Here is a 25460-nt window from a genome sequence, read left to right as displayed (position 1 = left end):
CAGCTTAAGGTGTGTAGTGAGGGGGGGGGTCTGCGACAGGACAGTGTTGCGTCACGCAGTACCTCGCCCGCACCACACTACTCACTCAACACTCAGCTTGTCTCCTCCTCACACAACATTACTGTGAATATATAAATATAATAATTAGACATGACATGAGTATATATAGTTAATATGGGCTGGAGGGATTAAGTTACTTGACTGAATTTGACATAGCAAGTAACAAAAGGTATTTGGGCATAAAATTACGTTAATTTAATGTAACTGATAATTATTAAGGACGAGACAGAGCGTCTGCAATTACATTACAATGACCACTTATGTGTTTTATACTAATAGAATAAGGTTGGATTCTGAGAGCCCACCTCATGATCCTAGCATTTTTACTTTTCATGGTATTTATGTAGGTGAGTGGATTGTGGTCTGAAAAAACGTTAATTTTAAATGGGGAAGTGCCCAAATACACGTCAAAATGTTCCAATGACACCACAAGAGCTAGAGCCTCTTTCTCAATAGTGGCATAATTTTTCTGGTGTCGTTTAAGCTTAGATGAATAGTAACATATAGGATGGAGAATATCAGTGGATGTTGACTGTTGGAGCAGCACAGCACCCACTGCATAGCCACTCGCATCTACATGTAAAAAGAAGGGAAGATTGAAATTAGGACTCTTCAACACAGGAGCAGAGGATAGCAAACGCTTCAACCTTTTGAACGAGTCTGAACAATCTCTAGTCCAGGTGAACTGAACTTTGCTACTAGTAAGCTCAGTGAGAGGAGCTGCAATCTGAGAAAAGTTTGGACAGAACCTGCGATAATATCCTGCCATACCCAGGAATCTCTGTACTCCTTTCCTATCCTGTGGCACTGGAAATTCAGAAATTGCACGAACCTTAGCCTCAATAGGAGCAACCTCACCTTGGCCGATACAAAAGCCTAGATAGGTAATCTTGGCTTGACCAAAACTACATTTAGCTAAGTTAACAGTGAGTGAAGTTGTAGTGCGCCAGTCTCTCAAACAATGCTCTGAGACGCGTCAAGTGCTGTTCCCACTCGTCACTGTACACCACTAAGTCGTCAAGGTAGGCTTCTACTCCTTCTAAGTTGTGGGTCAACTCGTTCATTATACGTTGGAATGAAGAAGCCGCGTTACATAGGCCGAAGGGGGTGACGAGGTAGTTAAACAATCCATCTGGAACAGTAAAAGCAGATATTTCTTGAGCACGTTCAGTAAGCGGGACTTGATAATAGCCTCGTAAGAGATCTAAACGGCTGACAAACTGGGCTCCTGACACACGGTCAATAAGGTCGTCAATGCGAGGTAGAGGATAACCATCAGGCAAGGTGACAGAGTTCACTTTCCTGTAATCAGTGCACATCCTGAAACTACCGTCAGGTTTAGGCACTAAAATACAGGGAGATGCCCATGGACTTTTACTGCGTTCAATAAGTCCGTGAGCTAACAGAAAATCAACCTCTTCTCTCAATGCTTTATGCTTCGTTGGACTCATTCTATATGGTGATTGCTTAATGGGTGATGCTCCCTGTACATCAACGTCATGTACACCCAGAGTACAACGTTTAGGAACATCACCGAACAATTCAGGGAAATGCAAAATCATGTTTTTAATATCACCAGCTTTATCACTCCCAAGGTTATTAAGAAAATCGTCTAGTGATTGTAGAGTCACTGAATTTTCTAAACAAACCTCTATACCTCTAGAGATGTCAGGTAGACTGACGTTTTCTTCCTCTGTCCTAGGAAGAATAGAAGTAGTAGGTAGAGGACTAGCGTAGTATGCCTTGAGCTGGTTAACATGGTTCACATGATTAGATTTCTTTTTCCCAGGCGTACGTACCAAATAATTTACGTCGCTAAGCTTTTTCACTACTTCCAGGGGACCATCATACCTGGCTTGTAGAGCATGACCTGGTACTAATTTCCTAGCCATCACCTTATCTCCTGCTTTAAAAGAGCGAGAGACAGCACGCTTGTTATAATGTTGCTTCATTCTAGCTTGGGCTGAAACTAGGTTTTTCGAAGCTAGCTCTCTAGCGGCTGTCAAATGTTGCTGCATTAATGAAGGTGAAGTACTCAATGATGGATTTGATTTTCCTGTCCACACGTCTTTCAACACTGCAAGAGGACCACGCACTTGGTGTCCGAATATTAATTCAAACGGACTAAATCCGAGACTTTCTTGCTCACTTTCTCTCATAGCGAACAGAAGAAAAGGTATACCCTCATCCCAGTCTCTAGAAAAATGTTCACAATAAGCTCTCATCATAGACTTCAATGTCTGATGAAATCTCTCTAGAGCACCTTGTGACTGTGGATGATAACTGGTTGAAAGTACAGACTTTATTCCTAGGTGGGATAATGCTTCTCGAAAGATCTTAGAAGTGAAGTTAGATCCCTGATCTGATTGTATCTCTCGTGGCAATCCAACCTGGGAGAAAAATTTCATCAGCGCTCTCACAATAGCACGAGCATTAATTTTTCTCATAGGAATAGCTTCGGGATAGCGTGTTGCAGCGTCCATAATAGTAAATAAGTATTGGTTTCCTAGTTTGGTTCTAGGCAAAGGACCAACACAATCAATAATAAGACGTGAGAATGGTTCACCATGCACGGTGATAGGAATGAGAGGCGCAGGTGGAGGTGTGTGCGCTGGCTTGCCTGTCACTTGACACACGTGGCAACGTCGCACATGATCAGCTACTGTTTCCTTCATCTTTGGCCAAGTAAAATGTTTTGCCAGTTTACCGAGTGTCTTCTTGACACCCAAATGTCCTCCTATGGGACTATTGTGAGCAAAATCAATGGCTTGTTCACGAAATGTAACTGGTAACACAACTAGATTCTTGACTGTGGTAGAAACACTATCAGCTGACAACTTACATGTATTTTTCTCCATCAGTACACCGTTACTATAATAGTAACAATTATCGAGATCCTTTGCTTCACTCTCAGTAACTGCTATATCTCTCAGTCTTTCCAGTGACTGATCAACAAACTGATCCTTGATTAAATCATCATGAGTTAGAAATTTAACGTCAGTTGTGTCCTGACTAGGTTGATGACCGGGGGGAGTCAGTGTTAATGATCCTGGGCGCAGAGCGTCACTAAACAACATATTCAAGCCCAAATCATTGTCATCCACTAACTCAACAGGAGACAAGGATGGTTGTTGAATCTTTGACATAGCTCTAGTAATTGCGCTGAGAGGAAATAAAATAGGTTTCTCTTTGGAAATCTTCTTCGTTCAATCTCCTCTGTGCCTCAATTTGTGCAGTCTGCAACATAAAGAGGCGTTCCAACCTCTCAAACTGTTCCTGAGAGATAGGACCAGTGGGTAATGGAGGAGTAGGGAAATTAACATGGTCTGGACGGTCCTTAGGTCGGACACTTGGTCCAGCCGTCTCTAGAGAGTCTAGATCTGGTCTAGGATAAGTAAATACAGGTGTAGTATACACTGTACTAGTATTAGGCTGTGTCATACTACCAGCTATACTCTGTACTAATGTGTCAGTGAAGGAAGGCGTGAGCGAGAACTGAGCTACACTAGGCTCAGACACTAGGCTCACTTCTGCTCTAGTTGTTCTTTCTTCATCAAATAGAGTCATACTTCCTAATTGTGACACTAGGCTTTCTGAATCTGAATCATAATCAGACATCTCTGTATGAGCAGGAAACAATATAATGTACTTAACTCAGACAAAGTCAGAGTATCAATTAACTGTTTCACTTCAGCATACATCACGAAAATAATTGTACTACGAGAGAGTGATTATGGGAAACTATAATCCTAATAGGAATTTTAGTGTTGGTTGTCTTAGAGCTAGAGCTCATAAACAGTATTTCCATCTCCTTGGATCAAGAGACTCAGTCAGGTACATACATCCACCTGGTATGTTGTACAAGACTAAACTCAAAGTCTTCAGATTAGGAAAGTACTCAAAGTGTTTGACCATAGAAGTACTAGTATGTCAAACTGGACAATTTCTCCAACACCTTGGATCAAGAGCCTCCCGGACAGGTCCCCATTTGTTACAAAAAACGCGATTCTAAAAGCTTAGAGATCTCCAGTGAATACTAGAAAGGACTGCCCTTCTAGCATCCAGCCTGTTACTGGGTTTTCGTAACAAGTAGTCAGTATCCTTGTCCAATTATCCATTAAAATTCAGTATGGTTCAATAGTGCTTTAGGATTACAACTGGTAGGCTACTAACTAGAGAAATTAAAATTTAATAAATTTATTAAGTAGTAAGTTGTCTAGAGGTATATTATCAAATTAAATTAATTACAGCAATCAAAATAAAATCAATCTCTCGAGTTCAATATTATTGTGCTGAAAGCACATATCACATTTATAATTCTTAAGTACCGTCAGGTACATTAACATTTAATAAGATATTACAAATATGTACAAATAAGTGTATGCGTGTAAGTGCTCTTAAGTAGTTAGCTATGTCTCAAGACTCGAATAAGACTTAAACAAGTGACTGACAAAGTCCTCAAATAAACTAACTTCTTGACCGACTGGCAACCCGAACAGTCTGCTTGAACAACAAAGAATGCTAAGCCCAATAGCAATGCAATATGCGACTGCGACACAGAATCAGGAACTGGGAAATAATATAACGACACTAAGTAGGGACCATCAGCAGATCCTCCACAAGTTACAAAACTCCCATAAAACTGAATCTACGTTCAGCATAGGAAAAACTGTGACTGTGACAATACACAGGAACCAGTACAAAATTAGGTCAGAAGCTATAGCTAAGGACCTGAGATGTTCAGAGTGTCTAAGTGACACACAACCTCAGTACAACGTCGAAAATCACTAAGTCTATACAATGTTCTGTGAACAAAGTTCTACAGAACTAACAAGAATAATGAGACAGACAATCTGTCCAACCAGCAAGCGAGTCTCCAGCAGACTGACTACTTCACTAGAGGTGAGGACACCCCCCCTCGATCACGTGATAGCTACGTGGACAACTGCAGCTCAGAAGCCGGCAGTATAAGGAGCGACAAGCGATAATTATAGTAGTTTGACAATCAAGCCTAACTGAGCACATTTTATATACATCCTAACAACATAAGCTAAATAACAATATAACAGTCAAATAATAATATAAAGTCATACATTTACGATTTAGCTATTATCGCAAATATAAGCAATATAAAATTATATGAAAAGATAATATACATTACATATATACATAATAATCATTGTAACCCATTCAGGGGTTGCAACAACCACCACCACCACTACCACTACCACTACTATTACCACAACCACCACCACCACCACCACTACCAACACCACTACTGCAACCACTACCACCACCACCACCACTACCACTACCACTACTACAACCACTACCACCACCACCACCACCACCACCACCACCACCACCACCATCACTACCACTACCACCATAATCAACAACACTATCACTACCTTCACCACCACCACCACCACCACCACCACCACCACCACCACCACCACCATCACCGCGACCACCGCCACCACCACCACCACAACCGCCACCACTACCACCACCACCACCACCACTACCACCACCACTACCGCCACCACTACCACCACCACCACTACCACCACCACCACCACCACCACTACCGCCACCACTACCACCACCACCACCACTACCACTACCACTACCGCCACCACTACCACCACCACCACCACCACCACTACCACCACCATCACTACCACTACCACCATTATCAACAACACTATCACTACCTTCACCACCACCACCACCACCACCACCACCACCACCACCACCACCACTACCACCACCACCTGAGGAGAACAAAACGTGGATCGCCATCTACCAGTTGATCGCAAAACAGTTCCTAGCGGCTCGCAGGTCGACCAGTGAATAAAGTGCCTGTGTACACAATAAACAAATAATAAAAATACCTATTTGTACGGTGAAAAAAATTATTGTAAATATGTCGTACCTGCCAGGCATGTAATTCATTCTCTCTCACTCACTCACTTGTCTCTCTCTCTCTCTCTCTCTCTCTCTCTCTCTCTCTCTCTCTCTCTCTCTCTCTCTCTCTCACACACACGGGCGTGGACACAGCAGTAAGAGAGGACCACTAGAACAGGTAATACATGAATCTCACCTTAACAGGTAAGGAACAAGCGAGGTCTCCACCCACTCCCACGCCCACGCCCACATATACGTACGTCCATATTTGTCCGTAATCTCGCGTTTATGTAGAATTAAACACCAAGGTCCTTTTTTACACAACACTTGATAAGCGTACACTCAATGGCACTGTCTACGTACAATAGAGTGCACTATAGTTACTCTTCACGTACACAAACGTACACACCATTACTATCTACGTACACAAATGTACAGTCGCTGATAATATCTATATACACAAACGTACATTGGTATTTACGTATACAAACGTACAGTCACTGTTAATATTTGCACACACAAACGTACATAGCTTTCCTATTAACGTACACAAACGTACACACATCATTTCTTTTTCGTACACACTGACGTCTGAAGAGAGTTCAGGTCTGTCACTCGGGTGGGGCACTGTCTGGGGGCCCAAGAACTGCCTATTGCGGACAGTGCCGGTACTGGGCACCGTCGCCGCGCCCATGACCACGCCCATGGCCGACCCGTTGTGCTAAGCGTAGGTCCTCTTTCAGACACAATGATGCTGGCACTATTGATGCTGTATCTCCGCCAGGAGCTTCCTCACCCGCCTGACGCTGTCACTGCTCATCCACCTAAGGACTGCTCGCTACACCTATGGATGACACGGGCGCACCGCCCCCCGTACGCCCAAGTCATCAGTCGGGCGCTAGAATTTACCGATCCCAGAAAACGTCATATTTTAAGTTTTTTTCTGAATCAATCTCTGAACCTCAGCCAGGATAAATACATTCAATCTTCCTGAATTTAATACAAAATTACCATAAATACCCAACGTAAAATTTTTGACTGATTTGAGCTCTCGCTTCACATGGTGAGGGTCCGGGTTCGATTCCCGGCAAGGATAAAAACATTGGGTGTGTTTCCTTACACCGGTTGTCTATGTTCACCCATCAGTAAAATGGATACTAGGGTGTTAGTGGACTGGTGTGGGTCGCATCCTGGGACAAAATTTACCTAATTTGCTCGAAATGCTCTGTATAACAAAGCGGCTTTCTATATAGTAGTATATCACTGATGTCTGTATACCTTGTACATGTACTTGTAGAAGATAATAATAATAATAATAATAATAATAATAATAATAATAATAATAATAATAATAATAATAATAATTTTATTATTATTATTATTATTATTATTATTATTATTATTATTATTATTATTATTATTATTATTATTATTATTATTATTATCAGGGCACGTCTGTGACTACGAAGATTGGTTCCTTTATGAGGTTTAAAGGCTATGGACTACATGAAGGTCATTAAAGCTACTCTGTAGCCTTTTTCCCATCATCAGATAAGAATGCTTTAACCCCTGTATAGAGTATAAAGCAATCTCTCAGCATATATACTCTGAGAGGACTACACCTCTCAGGGTATATACCAGCGATCGTTGGAATATAGAAAATAATCTTGGTAGACAAACTTGTCTCAAATTTTGAAGTTAAGAACTAAAATCATGGAAAATAAACAGTGTATGCCACCTTTTGAGAAATTATTATTATTATTATTATTATTATTATTATTATTATTATTATTATTATTATTATTATTAGTCATACGTAAATGGTTGGTTCATTTTAAGAGAAAGATGGTATTATATATATAATCGACACCATGCCCAGCCCTTCTAGGGCAGGTAGGTGCCTGAGCTAGAGCTTGCAGCTCACAAGACTGTCATTCCCATTAGCCCCCTTGGGGCGGGGATGGCAGACCAGAGAGGTCTAGCTTCTCCCTACGAGCCCCGTGAGGGCGGAGAATGTGGCTTGGCCTGGGGACAGTTGGTCCCAAAGATGAGGGGGTACTTGTGCCTCCTCCCCTGGGAGACTTAGGTCTCAGACACTCCCTAGACAGGGAGCCAAGGCCGGGCCACCACTTGGAAAAGGCCCGGACCGGGAGAATACCGGCGAATCAACAGCGACAAGGTATTATATAAGATAATATAGTTTAGATACACATTGTTAAAAATCTTTGAATTGGCTTCTGTTAAATAAACAGAGAATGCCTCTTCTGGTCTGCTTGAAACTTCTAGCACTGGTGTGCTTCGCTTAATGGAAAGTTATCAATGTTATTAGGCCATGCATGCTCATACCCACACTCAGAAATAATTTCCTGCAATTCAGAAGGGATATTTCTTGCTGCTGGTTGATCAGCTGCAGTACTGTCCCCAGAAAACTTAATAGTATGTAACTTATTACGCAACTTAAAGTTGTGGAACCAGTCTGTGCTAAACATACACTCTTTTTCAGGCCTTATCACAAACACCCCGCTGGCGAAGCTCCAGATTTTTTCCCCTTCTGCAAACCGAGCCGTGTTAAGTTAATTTTACGAAGTGTTGTGTAAAATGGTTCGGTAATCTGTGAATAGTGCAGTAATAACTTTAAGGGATACCGCAGCTTATTGTTCCCTTATAAGAGAGGGAGTACTCCCCCTCTCTGAAAAAACGTCACTGCACTCCTCCATTCTCCTAGAAGCATTTGGAGGAGTGGTATTTTCTGCCCCTTTACATAACATATATGTGAATAGTAAATATTATACAGGATGTACCAGAGATGGGACACAGCAACAAGGGGTGACAGTTGGAAGTTGAAGACTGAGATGAGTCACAGGGACGTTAGGAAGTATTTCTTCAACCACAGAGTTGTCAGGAAGTGGAATAGTCTGGGAAGTGCTGTAGCGGAGGCAGGATCCATACATAGCTTTCAGAGCAGGTATGATAAAGCTCATGGAGTAGAAAGCGACCTAGTAGCGGCCAGTGAAGAGGCGGGGCCAGGAGCTGTGACTCGACCCCTGTAACTACAACTAGGTGAGTACATACACGCATAGATATGCACAAGCATATGCATATTTTTATATTATTAACACATCGGCCGTTTCCCACCAAGGCAGCGAGGCCAGAAAAAGAAAAACTTTCGCCGTCATTCACTCCATCACTGTTTTGCCAGAAGGGTGTTTTACACTACAGTTATAAAACTACAACATTAACACCCCTCCTTCAGAGTGCAGACACTGTACTTCCCATCTCCAGGACTCAAGTCCGGCCTGCCGGTTTCCATGAATCACTTCATAAATATTACCTTGCTCACACTCCAAGTCCAAGCCTCTCGCACACAAAACCTCCTTTACCCCCTCCTTCCAACTTTTTCTAGGCTGACCTCTATCCTGCCTTCTCTCCATTAGAAATTTATACACTCTCTAAGTCATTCTGTTTTGTTCGATTCTCTCTACATGTCCGAACCACATATATACACACACACACACACATACATATATGTATATATGTATATATATATATATATATATATATATATATATATATATATATATATATATATATATATATATATATATATATATATTTGCCAATAGGAATATTTTATTACATAATATGGTACAGAAGATTTAAGAGATACATTTTTGATATAAAGGTGGCATATAAGGTACAAGAACTCATTTAAAATTAAGTCCTTTCTAAAATTTTCTCTTATATGTTTAAAGATATAATTTTTTCATTAATGTTAATGTAAAAATTTATAATTTTGCACCAAAAGGAACTTAGAAAACCTACCTAACCTTATTATAACAAGAATAATTTATTTTAGCCTAACCCAACTAAACATATTTTAGATTTGTTTACAATAATTTAATACCAAACAAACACAGTGAAATATATATTTTTCGTTAGGTTCAGAATGATTTTGACGAAATTATTGCATACACAAATTTTCACTTGTCCTTTATGGCAAGATGAACGTTGCTATTTAAGCCAAGATCGCAAGTTCTGCCTATTCGGCACGACATATATATATATAATGTGCCGAAAATGTAAAATTGGTCAATTAGCAAGAGTTCATTTAGAATTACATGTAAGTCCTTTCTATAATTTTCTCTTATACGTTTAAAGATATTTTTTTTCATTTATGTTAATATAAATATTAATAATTTTATACCAAAAGAACCTTAGAAAACTTACCTAACCTTATTATAACAAGCACAATTTAATTTAGCCTAATTCAACTAAATATATTTTAGATAAGTTTACAATAATTTAATAATAAACAAATACAATGAAATATATTTTTTTTGTTAGGTTCAGATTGATTTTTTCGAAATTATTGCATACATAAATTTTCGCTTGCCATATTCAGCAAGAAGAGCGTTGCTATTTAAGCCAATTTCACGAACACCCTGCACTATTCCTTTTAGCGTGCAGTGAGGTAGATGATGGTGGGCTGTTGGGATACAGGGACACCTTTGTCAGACATACAGTGGGATTATTAAGTTAAAGCAATGTACTCGAATCCTGTGTCAACTGTATGGTGTACTTTTTAGAAATAATTATTTATTATTTTTGTTGTTGTTATTGTTAAGTTCTCAAATCAAGTAACCCAGAAACATCACAAGTTCAAGAACGTAATCTTAGATCAGAAATATCCATTTTTTTTTTTTACCAGTAATGGGTCACATGACCTAAAATCCATATGTATGTGGGCCATGTCATTGCTTTTTACATTCACTTTTAATTACAATTACTAATTGACTTAAGCGTAGTACCATGAGGCTGAGGGATTCAGCTCAGGAATGACTGTGGCTGGGAGTTAGCTAGGCCCCACTCTCCTAGTAGTTTTCATATTTGTTACCTAATTAGATTAAAAAATAATTTTGTGGACAATATCAAACATACTGGACGCCACTAGGCCTCACATCATGAATTTCTGACCGTTAGGCTAATTATCGACAAAACGAAATCGAATCTTTGGAAGGAAATGCTATGCATGACTTGAGCATACTATGCAGCTCTTGCCTCATAGAGACCAACGCTAAGTGTCTGATAAAACACTGCCTCACTGCTTCCCCCGGGAGAAATGCGATGCTCTCCAACACAGAGTTTTATTCTGTGATGATTTGCGATTCTCTGAGTGGTGGTCTCGTTACATCAGCTTGAAAATGATAGCGTGTAATTATCTAGCCGAGATATAGGAAAGGAGGGGTAGGGGGGTCGAGCTCTGGTTCCTGTCTTCACTCTCCGATGTGCATTAACTGAACTGTTCATGAGGGACTGAACTCAACCTCCTGGCCCCGCCATTTTACTCTCAGTCAACCAATTCAGTTCTCTTCGCCTCGGGGTAACTCGACACTTTAAGAGTCCATGGAGGAAGTTTGACTCCACTACCTCTCAGTCTGAACCCTACCTGGAGTTCATTACCTTTGTAAATTGTGACTTCATTACCTTTGTAAATTGTGAGTTCATTACCTTTGTAACTTGCTCAGCTATCAAAACTTTGAGGCCCAGTCCCTGGACCCATTATGTACCTCTGTAATCTTTGACTACCGCCCACAGGATGGGTATGGGGTGCATAATAAAGATATTAAACTAACTCAGTCTAAACCCTTTCGTTATAAGACATCTGTCTATAATGGAAGAGTGCTCACTTCTACTGACCGGCTCTAACATTTAGTAAACAAACCATACCACGGGCGGGAATAGAACCCGCGATTAGAGTCTCAAAACTCCAGACCGTCGCGTTAGCCCAGTGGTTAACGTGACGATCTGGAGTTTTGAAACTCTCTGATCGCGAATTCTATCCCTACCCGTGGTATGGTTTGTTTGCAACCGTGTCATTACGATTTCATGAGTAAGGTCTAACTAACATTTAGTCACCGTCTCCGTGCCTCCTCTTCACTGGTAAAGCCTGTTATGCAGGCGAAATATCCCTCAATACGACACCCAGCTGCTGCACATGTGTTCATGTCCATCATGTTATTTTGTCCTGGTTCCTCCTGTGTTGAATGTTCATTAGTATCTTGTACGCCGTGATCGTAGCTTCCCTGGCCCTCGAGATTTCTGATGAAGCCAGGTTCAGCTATTTTAACTTTTCCACAAGATCATGTCTCGTAACTTCCAGACTACCTAGTTACTGCAACACTGACCATAGTGGGCATAAAGAATAAGACACTTGAGCAACATTTGCGTATCTGTATTCTGGAAACTTTTCGCCAGCCAGTGGCTTCTTCAGTCCAGTACAGAGAACGGTGGGAGATGAGGAGTTTGAGTTAATCAGTTCCTCAGCCCTTCCATCGTTCTCTGTATCGAACTGAAGAAGTCACTGGCTGGCGAAACGTTTCCAGAATGAAGATACCTAAATAGTGCACAAGTGTTTTGCTTTTCAGTTTGTCAGCTTTCTATACAATTTATACAAATTATTATAGGCATATGTGTGGGAGCTCCAAACTGGTGGAGCATATTCGAGGGATGGTCCGACATTGTGTGTGTGTGTTAGTATGTAACCTACTTGTATGACTGGTAGGTCCAGGACTTAGCTTCTGGCTAAGTCTCTTACCCATTAGTGACCAGTTTTACAGATTACTAGTCTTAGATCCCATCTTCCTTACATATAGTTCTGTCTATAGCAAGTCCTCCTGCAGGTCTGTGGTGGTTCGTCAGGAAATAGCACAAGTGTCTCCTACCAGGGGTGTTTGTCAGCTGGTGACCCATTAAGTAGTTAAGCATCCGCTGGCCTACCCCAGCTAGGTTTCTCACCAAATCACAGAACGGGTGGGACTCGAACCCTGGCAGGTGAATCCTAAAACTCTCAGGCCGGTGTGCTAACCACTGGACCAGCTAGCTCTAACAGTTTTCATCCAATGATTTCGTGAATCGTAAGGTTTCTGACTAATAACAATCAAAGTATCAGCACCAAACATAGCACAAGAGACTGCAGTCTTGTAAGACAGTTTATGTGCACGAAACAACGTATACAAGGAGTCTTAGAAGGTTGTGGTTTTGTTTTTAGAGATGCAGCGCATCTTTGTGTCACTTAGCTGTTTTAACTTCTAAGGTTTAAATAATAAGATATTACAAGGACCCCAACAGAAATAAGTCACTTTCTCAAACTTTTTTTTTTTTGGTTATCGTAGGTGATTTACACATGTTATTATGTATGATAATTTGTGTAGCTACGTATATTTATGAGTACTTGTACCTAAATAAACTTACAACTAATTTACGCTGGTGCAGCCCCAGGCTGACTGGACACGAGGGCGACGGCGATGGTCTGGCTTCTACGATGCCTCGACTTGTCTGACGCGGCCACAGTAACCACCTGTCAACATCGGCGTCGATTCTTCCCAACCACTGAAAAGAGTCCTCTCTAACTTCCACTGGAAGTCTCGCGGGAAATGGGGAGGATCTAGTTCCCTTCTTGTTACCTCTCCAGTATCTTGTCACCAGTGGAGCGGAGCAACTCTTTCTGAATTAATGCTGATGTACGGCTCATTTTCCCGTCAGTTAGAGGGATAAAATAGACCTTACTGAGGAATGGTTCGCGGGAGGGGGCGTGCTGTGGCCCCTCCAAGACTAAGTTAGGCTAATAATCCCGCGGTGTGGGAGGCCGTGGAGGACACCGTCCATCCTTACACCAGATATTAAACATCCTAATTCTTCTCCATCCCAACCTTTCCCTCTCCTATGTATAATTTATCTTGTTCACGGATAATAGAGATATCTTCATAAATCAATTTCTCCTGTGTATGGGATAGGCTATATGATGAGAGAGGGTAATTCTCAAGTGATAGTAACTTTAGCTCTATCAGAATGAAATCTTTGAATCTGACGTAGTTAATGAACTTTCATTGGAATGCCTGACGATATCCTCTTTGCTCTACCGAAGTCTCCCAGCTCAGGCTGACACACTCCACACCTTACATGATCCCTACATCCTGCGTGATGGAATATGATCGAGGAATGCAGTTAGCTTTTGTTCCGACTCTGTAGCTATCATATGGAAGAGCATAGCAGCACACTGCAGATGTATCCAGTATTGTTGGAGAAAAAATAGTAGCAATTTTATTAGTGGTGGAAACTGCTAGTGGTTGTAGCCGAGATAGTAGTAGTAGTAGTAATAGTAGTAGTAGTAGTAATAGTAGTAGTAGTAGTAGTAGTAGTAGTAGTAGTAGTAGTAGTAGTAGTAGTAGTAGTAGTAGTAGTAGTAGTAGTAATGGGTGTACTTCTAACATTAATTTTACACTGACTTATCGTGTGTTATCAACACTTCCTCTTTATATGGTACACAAAACACAAGAGGAAATCGAGATCTACATTTTTAAATACCTTATTATTATCTACACGTAAATATCTGTGCATAGGGTGTAAGTCCATTAAACACAAAGATTATTAAGCAAGATTAACTTCTGAAGAACTGAAGATGTGAGTATATGAAACATGTGTTGTGACCAGTGTCACCAGGACCAGTTGTTGTGACCAGTGTCACCAGGACCAGTTGTTGTGACCAGTGTCACCAGGACCAGTTGTCACCAGTGTCACCAGGACCAGTTGTTGTGACCAGTGTCACCAGGACCAGTTGTTGTGACCAGTGTCACCAGGACCAGTTGTCACCAGTGTCACCAGGACCAGTTGTTGTGACCAGTGTCACCAGGACCAGTTGTTGTGACCAGTGTCACCAGGACCAGTTGTTGTGACCAGTGTCACCAGGACCAGTTGTCACCAGTGTCACCAGGACCAGTTGTTGTCACCAGTGTCACCAGGACCAGTTGTCACCAGTGTCACCAGGACAAGTTGTTGTCACCAGTGTCACCAAGACCAGTTGTCACCAGTGTCACCAGGGCCAGTTGTTGTCACCAGCGTCACCAGGGCCAGTTGTTGTGACCAGTGTCATCAGGACCAGTTGTTGTCACCAGTGTCACAAGGACCAGTTGTCACCAGTGACACCAGGACCAGTTGTCACCAGTGACACCAGGACCAGTTGTCACCAGTGTCACCAGGGCCAGTTGTTGTCACCAGTGTCACCAGGACCAGTTGTTGTGACCAGTGTCACCAGGACCAGTTGTCACCAGTGTCACCAGGGCGAATTGTTGCCACCAGTGTCATCAGGACCAGTTGTCACCATTGTCACCAGGACCAGTTGTCACCAGTGTCACCAGGACCAGTTGTTGTGACCAGTGTCACCAGGACCAGTTGTTGTGACCAGTGTCACCAGGATCAGTTGTCATCAGTGTCACCAGGACCAGTTGTCACCAGTGTCACCAGGACCAGTTGTTGTGACCAGTGTCACCAGGACCAGTTGTTGTCACCAGTCTCACCAGGACCAGTTGTTGTGACCAGTGTCACCAGGACCAGTTGTTGTGACCAGTGTCACCAGGACCAGTTGTTGTCACCAGTGTCACCAGGACCAGTTGTTGTGACCAGTGTCACCAGGACCAGTTGTTGTGACCAGTGTCACCAGGACCAGTTGTTGTGACCAGTGTCACCAGGACCAGTTGTTGTGACCAGTGTCACCAGGACCAGTTGTTGTGACCAGTGTCACCAGGACCAGTTGTCACCAGTGTCACCAGGACCAGTTGTTGTCACTAGTGTCACCAGGACCAGTTGTCACCAGTGTCACCAGGACAAGTTGTTGTCACCAGTGTCACCAAGACCAGTTGTCACCAGTGTCACCAGGGCCAGTTGTTGTCACCAGCGTCACCAGGGCCAGTTGTTGTGACCAGTGTCATCAGGACCAGTTGTTGTCACCAGTGTCACCAGGACCAGTTGTTGTCACCAGTGTCACAAGGACCAGTTGTCACCAGTGTCACCAGGACCAGTTGTCACCAGTGTCACCAGGGCCAGTTGTTGTCACCAGTGTCACCAGGACCAGTTGTTGTCACCAGTGTCACCAGGGCCAGTTGTTGTCACCAGTGTCACCAGGACCAGTTGTTGTCACCAGTGTCACCAGGACCAGTTGTTGTCACTAGTGCCACCAGGATAAGTTGTTGTCACCAGTGTCACCAGGAACAGTTGTTGTCACTAGTGCCACCAGGATAAGTTGTTGTCACCAGTGTCACCAGGACTAGCAACATAGGCTCCCTGGTGTTCCCTTGGCTGCCTCCCACACTATTCTCCTCCCTAAATTGGGCGTGAGGCGGCCCAATTGGCATATAGCACGCCCACGCACGCCCACGCACGCCCACGCTGCCCGGACGCCCGCACAGCATTGTTGCTCAGAGATCCTTGTTTAAGACCAATATTTTTCCTAAATCAGACAATATTTTTCCCTGTGTTGATACAAGAGACATTCAACTAAGCACAGACCGCTTCCTAAGTTCAAACCATCTTTTTTCAAAGTTCTGCGTCTTTCTATATGATCAAATGAGTTTTTCCCAAGTTTAGACGATCTTTTTCAAAGTTCAGACAATATTTCCCTAAGTTCACACAAACTTTTTCCCAAGTTCAGACCAACTTACTAGCTGAGACTAACTTTTCTTAAATTGGACCAATTTTCCCTAAGTTCATAAAACGTTTCGCTAAGTTCAGATAATACAAGTTCAAACAGTCACGGGGAAATGGTTATAATTATAATTATTATTTTTAAAGGGGTGGATGGGTAAGCCAGTGGAAGGCCTCGGTCAGATGACCAAAAGCTCCAGCTGTGGGTCATCATATGACTAAGGCCAGCCTCAGGAAACACTAGTCCTGTTTCCTGACTAACCTTACCTAACCTAACCCTGGCGAGTGTACAGAGTGACCTTGAAGCTTTTTGGTTACACCCACAGATACCACCTGTGGTCCTAGATACCACCTGTGGTCCTAGATACCACCTGTGACCCTTGATGCCACCTGTGGCCCTTGATATCACATGTGGCCCTTGATACCACCTGTGGCCTTAAATACCATCTGTGGGTGTGATCTACAGCTGCTGCCTCTGTTCACCCAGCAGTAGGTAGGTACCTGGGTGTTAGCCGACTGTTGTGGGTGGCATCCCGGGGAGGGACGAGATGACCAATGAAGGACCAAAGGTAAGTTTTTATTGCGTATGTTTACCTATATCCACATACTTTCTTAGTTGTAAATTACCACCGCATGTAAAGTTATGTCATTACCCCGGTATTCTAGGTATTAATTGCGATTAATAATATTAAGTGCTCTGTAGGTGGTAATGGGGTAATCTAGTGCCCTTGATATGGTACGACCCCGGGTACTTTCGGTTGTGAGTCAAACACGCAACAAACATAAAATAATTTCGGTCATCATAAGATAATGCAAAGACCAGATTTGTTAAGACCAGTTTTGTTAAGACCAGTTTTGTTATGACTTTTAACCCAGGGGAGAGTTGGTCAGTCAACCAGGATAACACCAGAGATCAGTGCGTCATCGGGGACCGTCTGTCAAATTATTTTCACTGGGGTCCTTTAGTCTTCTCCCCCCCCCCCATCCGCAGGACGCAACCCACAACAATCTACTAATACCCGTGTACCTAGTTACTGCTGGGTGAACAGGGGCAGCAGGTGTAAGGAAACGTGGCCAAAGTTTCACCCGTGCCAGAATCGATAACCGGTCCCTCATTGTGCGAGCTGATGACACTATGATCTGAGCCACGAGCAACCTGTCATAGGTTCGAGTCCGACTCGTTTTGTGATTTGATTAAATCTTGCTCTGGTTAACAGAAATTTGAAGCCAAAACAACAGTACGTAAGTGTTCGCAATAAAGCTAATATAATTCATAGCTTCATATCAAGATGTCACAGGTTATACTTCGACATTATATATATCCCTGGTTAGACTTCATTTAGATTATGCTTCTAAGTTTTGATCTAAATTGTCATAGAATAGACATAAATACTCTCGAAATTGCACAGAGAGGAAAGGATGAAGCCGATTCCTCATATTAGTAACTTTCCCTATGAAAATAGGCTGAAGGCACTGAACTTGCACTCTCTTATTATTATTATTAAAGATTAGCCGGTATTTTCCCGGCCCGGGCCTTTTCCAAGTGGTGGCCCGGCCTTGGCTCCCTCTTTAGGGAGTGTCTGAGACCTAAGTCTCCCATGGGAGGAGGCACAAGTACCTCCTCATCTTTGGGACCAACTGTCCCCAGGCCTAGCCACAAGCTAGGCCTCTCTGGTCTGCCATCCCCGCCCCAAGGGGGCAAATGGGAATGACAGTCTTATGAGCTAAAGGCTCGGGCTCAGGCACCTACCCTACCCTAGAAGGGTTAGGCATGGTGTCGATCTTGCACCCATAGATAAATGGAACAAACTGATATTATTATTAATGAAGTTTTATATTCCTTTTACTTAAGTTACTCTTAAATGTATTGGTTTTCTTTCACTTATGTTTTCAATACAAAGAAAACAAAATTTAATTGTTTCTGGGTAACTAAAATAAAATTTAAAAAATCTACAAATATTTAATTACATTTGTTTAATTTACAAATGATTTTACAAATAGGTACTTTTTAGACTGGATGCATTTGAGATACTTTATACATAATAATGATTGCATTAATTCAAATGTTTTTATAGCCACACAATGGCAAGTGATAATTTAACGAAGGGTTAATTTAACAAGGTCAAATAGATGTACGTAACTGGTTTATGTATTTACTATACTGTACTTTTTATCATTATTGTAGAGTGTACTCTTTCTACTTATAAAAAATAAGTTTACTTTAAAACAGTATGCCGTGTAAAGCCGGCAGCAGCCTCATACATCCCGCGTTTACCGCGTCTCTTGACGGCATCATTCTGTGTTTAGTTACACAAATACTTCCCATTATGTAACAGCTGTTTACAGTAGCAGCAATAGGTTATTATACCATACAACCTAGGTGTGTAATAGGCTATGCCATCTAGGTTTGTGTAAGTTCATTCTATGATGTTCGCACAACGACGAAATCGCGTTACGACGCATTTCTCAGAACGTAAGTAAGTAAGTAAGTAAGTAAGTAAGTAAGTAAGTAAGTAAGTAAGTAAGCAAGTTTATTCAGGTATACACAAATACAGTTACATAGAATTATCATACATAGCAGCATATGTGTAGAGAACCTGGGATAACCCAAAAAAGTCAGACAGAGTGACTTATTTCCCATTCGTATCCCCATTCGTTAAGCAACGCTTGACTGTGTGTGTATGTCGTGCCAAATAGGTAAAACTGGTCAGTTAGCAAGAACTCATTTAAAATTAAGTCCTTTCTAAAATTTTCTCTTAAACGTTTAAAGATATATATTTTTTCTTTTTTGTTAATGTAAGAATTAATAATTTTGTACCAAAAGAACCTTAGAAAACTTACCTAACCTTATTATAACAAGCAAAATTAAATTTAGCCAAATCCAGCTAACTATATTTTATGAAAGCAAAAGACTAGGCAGGAGATGCAATATTCCTTCAATAAAAAGCAGGGGCGCCACAAGTACACTGAGAGATAACACAGTAAGTGTCCGGGGCCCAAGACTGTTCAACTGCCTCCCAGCATACATAAGGGGGATTACCAATAGACACCTGGCTGTCTTCAAGAAGGCACTGGACAGGCACCTAAAGTCAGTACCTGACCAACCGGGCTGTGGTTCGTACGTCAGTTTGCGTGGGGCCAGCAGTAACAGCCTGGTTGATCAGACCCTGATCCACCACGAGGCCTGATCACAGACCGGACCACGGGGGCGTTGATTCCCTAAACCCTCTCTACCTGGAGTTTACCTGGAGAGTGTTTCGGGGGTCAACGCCCCCGCGGCCCGGTCTGAGACCAGGCTTCATGGTGGATCAGGGTGTGGTCAACCAGGCTGTTACTGCTGGCCGCACGCAAACTGACGTACGAACCACTCCCGGTTGGTCAGGTACTCACTTTAGGTGCCTAGGTATACTCCAGGTAATAATAATAACCAAACACAATGAAATATATATATATATATATATATATATATATATATATATATATATATATATATATATATATATATATATATATATATATATATATATATATATATATATATATATATATATATATATATATATATATTCAACAAGTCGGCCGTCTCCCACCGAGGCAGGGTGACCCAAAAAAGAAAGAAAATCCCCAAAAAGAAAATGCTTTCATCATCATTCAACACTTTCACCACACTCACACATAATCACTGTTTTTGCAGAGGTGCTCAGAATACAACAGATTAGAAGCATATACGTATAAAGATACACAACATATCCCTCCAAACTGCCAATATCCCAAACTCCTCCTTTAAAGTGCAGACATTGTACTTCCCATTTCCAGGACTCAAGTCCGACTATATGAAAATAACCGGTTTCCCTGAATCCCTTCACTAAATATTGCCCTGCTCACACTCCAACAGATCGTCAGGTCCCAAGTACCATTCGTTTCCATTCACTCCTATCTAACACGCTCACGCACGCTTGCTGGAAGTCCAAGCCCCTTGCCCACAAAACCTCCTTTACCCCCTCTCTCCAACCCTTTCGAGGACGACCCCTACCTCGCCTTCCTTCCCCTGTAGATTTATATGCTTTCCATGTCATTCTACTTTGATCCATTCTCTCTAAATGACCAAACCACCTCAACAACCCCTCTTCTGCCCTCTGACTAATACTTTTATTAACTCCACACCTTTTCCTAATTTCCACACTCCGAATTTTCTGTATAATATTTACACCAAACATTGCCCTTAGACAGGACATCTCCACTGCCTCCAACCGTCTCCTCGCTGCTGCATTTACCACCCAAGCTTCACACCCATATAAGAGTGTTGGTACTACTATACTTTCATACATTCCCTTCTTTGCCTCCATAGATAACGTTTTTTGACTCCACATATACCTCAATGCACCACTCACCTTTTTTCCTTCATCAGTTCTACGATTAACCTCATCCTTCATAAATCCATCCGCCGACACGCCAACTCCCAAGTATCTGAAAACATTCACTTCTTCCATACTCCTCCTCCCCAATTTGATATCCAATTTTTCTTTATCTAAATCATTTGATACCCTCATCACCTTACTCTTTTCTATGTTCACTTTCAACTTTCTACCTTTACACACATTCCCAAACTCATCCATTAACCTTAGCAATTTTTCTTTAGAATCTCCCATAAGCACAGTATCATCAGCAAAAAGTAACTGTGTTAATTCCCATTTTGAATTTGATTCCCCATAATTTAATCCCACCCCTCTCCCGAACACCCTAGCATTTACTTCTTTTACAATCCCATCTATAAATATGTTAAACAACCATGGTGACATTACACATCCCTGTCTAAGACCTACTTTTACCGGGAAGTATTCTCCCCCTCTTCTACCCACCCTAACATGAGCCTCACTATCCTCATAAAAACTCTTTAAAGCATTTAGTAACTTACCACCTATTGCATATACTTGCAACATGTGCCACATTGCTCCCCTATCCACTCTTATCATATGCCTTTTCTAAATCCATAAATGCAATAAAAACTTCCCTACCTTTATCTAAATACTGTTCACATATATGCTTCAATGTAAACACTTGATCTACACATCCCTTACCCACTCTGAAGCCTCCTTGCTCATCCGCAATCCTACATTCTGTCTTACCTCTAATTCTTTCAATTATAACCCTACTGTACACTTTTCCTGGTATACTCAGTAAGCTTATTCCTCTATAATTTTTACAATCTCTTTTGTCCCCTTTCCCTTTATATAAAGGGACTATACATGCTCTCCGCCAATCCCTAGGTACCTTCCCCTCTTTCATACATTTATTAAACAAAAGTACCAACCACTCCAACACTATATCCCCCCCTGCTTTTAACATTTCTGTCATGATCCCGTCAGTTCCAGCTGCTTTACCACCTTTCATTCTACGTAATGCCTCACGTACCTCCCCCACACTTACATTCTGCTCTTCTTCACTCCTAAAAGATGGTATATCTCCCTGACCAGTGCATGAAATTACCGCCTCTCTTTCTTCCTTAACATTAAAAAGTTCCTCAAAATATTCTCGCCATCTACTTAATACCTCCATCTCCCCATCTACTAACTCCCCTACTCTGTTTTTAACTGACAAATCCATACTTTCCCTAGGCTTTCTTAACTTGTTTAACTCACTCCAAAATTTTTTCTTTTTTTTCATTAAAATTTCTTGACAGTGCCTCTCCCACTCTATCATCTGCTCTCCTTTTGCACTCTCTCACCACTCTCTTCACCTTTCTTTTACTCTCCATATACTCTGCTCTTCTTATAACACTTCTGCTTTGTAAAAACCTCTCATAAGCTACCTTTTTCTCTTTTATCACACCCTTTACTTCATTCCACCAATCACTCCTCTTTCCACCTGCCCCCACCCTCCTATAACCACAAACTTCTGCCCCACATTCTAATACTGCATTTTTAAAACTATTCCAACCCTCTTCAACCCCCCCACTACTAATCTTTGCACTAGCCCACCTTTCTGCCAATAGTCGCTTATATCTCGCCCGAACTTCCTCCTCCCTTAGTTTATACACTTCGTCAACTCCCAAGCACTTCCCTTTTACTTGTTGTTGCCACCTTCCTCTTTTCCCATCTACCTCTTACTCTAACTGTAGCTACAACTAAATAACGAAAATGTTTTCTCAAAGAGTCTAATATGTAAGTCGTGAAAGTTCTCGGAGGTCTCGTAGAAAACAGCAATACAACCTACAAGCGCTGAAGGTTCTCACCTCAAATTCTCCCTTGAAGATGCCTCCTGCCTGGCCGATGTAGAGTGTGGAGGCTGAGTCAAACACCAGCTGTAAGGGGACCCGTCTGACTAACACACTGTTGTACACCTGACAGTTGAACCACAGCTGCACCTCCTCTTCCGTCACTTTCAACGACAACCTGAGATAAGAACACTTGTTATATGTAGGGAAAATTTCTTTTATTTATTGGACGAGGGAGGCATCTGCTGGTTAGTGTATTAGATTTAAAACTTGTCGATTTTGTGAGAGTCATTATGATTGCGATTTACCGTATTTTCGGGCATATAAGACGCACGAGTATATAAAACATATAGGACGATGTTTCCAAGTACTTGTAACGCAACGTTAAGAAACAATTGTTACAGCGTAACCCAAAGTTTATCCTTGACGCTGACCTTGAGCATATAAGGCGCAGGCTGATTTTCCAAGATATATTCTGAGAAAAAGAGCGTCTTATATGCCGTAAAATACAGTACTTGTAAACTAATATCAAGAGCATCCGAATCCCTCATGAAGCATGTCTCACAACTTTCCTTCCATGAAATAATACTTGTACATAGGCTCTAGCTAAGTAGGTGGATATACGTAAGAACAGGAACTGCTTGTGTATCTTACAAGCAGTTCCTCTGTAACTTGTGTGACACATACATCGATTAGCTAATTGGGTTACACGGATTTTATACTTCATATAACTGCAGTAATAAACCGATGGACAACCTATTCATAATTTTATACACTTGCTGGGATCTGGAAATAGCTTCATATATCAGTTTAAACACCAGTGGAGGATCTAAACTCAAGAGTATACTCACTAATAGTGAATTAACCGAATCTTTTTCACTCCGTAGAAAGCTTAAAAGTCCTAAACCCTACCATAGATGATCGACTCTGGCACCTCTCTCTCACTCATCTGTCACCACATCGTCCCTCATCCACTCTCACATCCACGCTTATCTATCATCACATGATGTTCATATAACCACCCATACTACTGACCATCACTATACCACTCACCTGGTCCAGGATCCGGTGAACTGGGGCACGAGGAAGGAAGCTATGGCTTGTGAGGTCATGTGTCTGTCTCCGTCAGTGTAGTAGAGAGAAAGATTAGTGGCTCCTGGCCCACCGGGAGTGAGGGAAACCCCCAGCTGGATGAGGTTCTCCAGCGGGTTGGTCACTGCGAAGAGGAACATGGACTCTGTCGTGTCCGGCTTCACCGCAATCAGGATCTGCCGGCCGAGGAAGAGACGGAAATTTTATGAATTAAAAGAAAACCCCATTATTATTATAATCAAAAAGAAGCGCTAAGCCACAAGGGCTATACAACCCAAAAGGCATAGTTAGCACAGCATGGGGAAGAGGAGAGAGAGATAACCGAGTGTGATAACTAATGTGACACGACTACATCAGAACTGGTTATGGCGACTGGCATCCATTCACTGTTCTTAAATATTATTTTTTTTATATTGCATTGTTTTTGCTTTGTTTTTGTGGAACGAAGGAGGTTCGATCTTCCGTCTTAAACCCTTACTCCGACAAGAACCTCGAGTGTGGCTATCAGACTATGTCTGGTTCTTTTGTAAGAGGCTCTGCTAAAGTGATGTGTGATGTGAGAGTTGTAAAAACACAATGTGATTCCCTCGTTTGCCATCTGTGACGATATAACTCAACCAAACTTTTGCTCTTTCCAAACAAAATCATGAACGCCAGTTCTTCAGGACCATCCATAAAATTACCAGGGCCAGTGGACCATTCTCGTCAGGATGATCCATAAAACTACCAGGGCCAGTGAGCCATCCTCGTCAGGATGATCCATAAAACTACCAGGGCCAGTGGATCCTCCTCGTCAGGATGATCCATAAAACTACCAGGGCCAGTGGGCCATCCTCGTCAGGACCATCCATAAAACTACCAGGGCCAGTGGGCCATCCTCGTCAGGACCATCCATAAAACTACCAGGGCCAGTGGATCCTTCTCGTCAGGATGATCCATAAAACTACCAGGGCCAGTGGGCCATCCTCGTCAGGACCATCCATAAAACTACCAGGGCCAGTGGGCCATCCTCGTCAGGACCATCCATAAAACTACCAGGGCCAGTGGACCATCCTCGTCAGAACGACCCATATGAACAGTTCCAATGGAACATCCTCGTCAGGACGACCCATAACAGCGACAATGGAGCATCCTCGTCAGGATGGCCTATAAGAACACCAGCGACAGTGATATATCCTCGTCATTAGCACGACACACACGAACACCACTTTTAACACCCCTGAAGGGAGGTTCCTTGACGCTGGTGAGGGGCTCTTGATCTAGGGAATTGGATCTGTGCTCCAGTTCCCTGAATTGAGCCTGAATACCTTCTATCCATCCCCCCTTCAGGCGCTGTATAATCCCTACCGGTTTAGCGCTCCCCATGATTATACAATAACTACTCTTAATAACAGTCAGTATCTCACTGTTGTGATGCTGGGGAAAGACTCGTGAGTCAAGGAACTGACGCTTCCAGACCATGAAGCTGAACTCTTTTCCAGGCTGAGGGACTGACCGCTTCAAATACTTTTTTCTCCAAGGTTAATGGATGTTGCAACCCCTGAATGGGTTGCAATGATTATTATGTATATATATAATTATTATCTTTTCATATAATTTTATATTGCTTATATTTGCGATAATAGCTAAATCGTAAATGTATTGCTTTATATTATTATTTGACTTAGTTATGTTGTTAGGTAGGATGTAACATATTATGTGCTCAGTT

At 42.0% G+C, this 25460-nt stretch overlaps 1 protein-coding gene across 10 annotated transcripts in view; it reads right to left on the bottom strand.

Annotated features, from left to right (window-relative positions):
- The window catches only part of LOC128685375 (collagen alpha-1(XVIII) chain), an 836546-nt gene that overhangs the window by 550184 nt on the left and 260902 nt on the right, over nt 1–25460 (bottom strand). For all 10 annotated transcript variants that reach the window (XM_070082820.1, XM_070082822.1, XM_070082821.1 and 7 more), the window contains exons 3-4: nt 23714–23928; nt 22679–22838 (exon numbers count right to left, since the gene is read on the bottom strand). In XM_070082820.1, the coding sequence (XP_069938921.1) occupies nt 22679–22838; nt 23714–23892 (339 nt within the window). In that variant the 5' untranslated portion in view covers nt 23893–23928. The remainder of the gene's footprint in view (nt 1–22678; nt 22839–23713; nt 23929–25460) is intronic.

This window comes from Cherax quadricarinatus, chromosome 8 (genome assembly GCF_038502225.1).
Source record: "Cherax quadricarinatus isolate ZL_2023a chromosome 8, ASM3850222v1, whole genome shotgun sequence".
Lineage (NCBI taxonomy): Eukaryota > Metazoa > Arthropoda > Malacostraca > Decapoda > Parastacidae > Cherax > Cherax quadricarinatus.
This window is presented reverse-complemented; position numbering and strand designations above follow the sequence as displayed.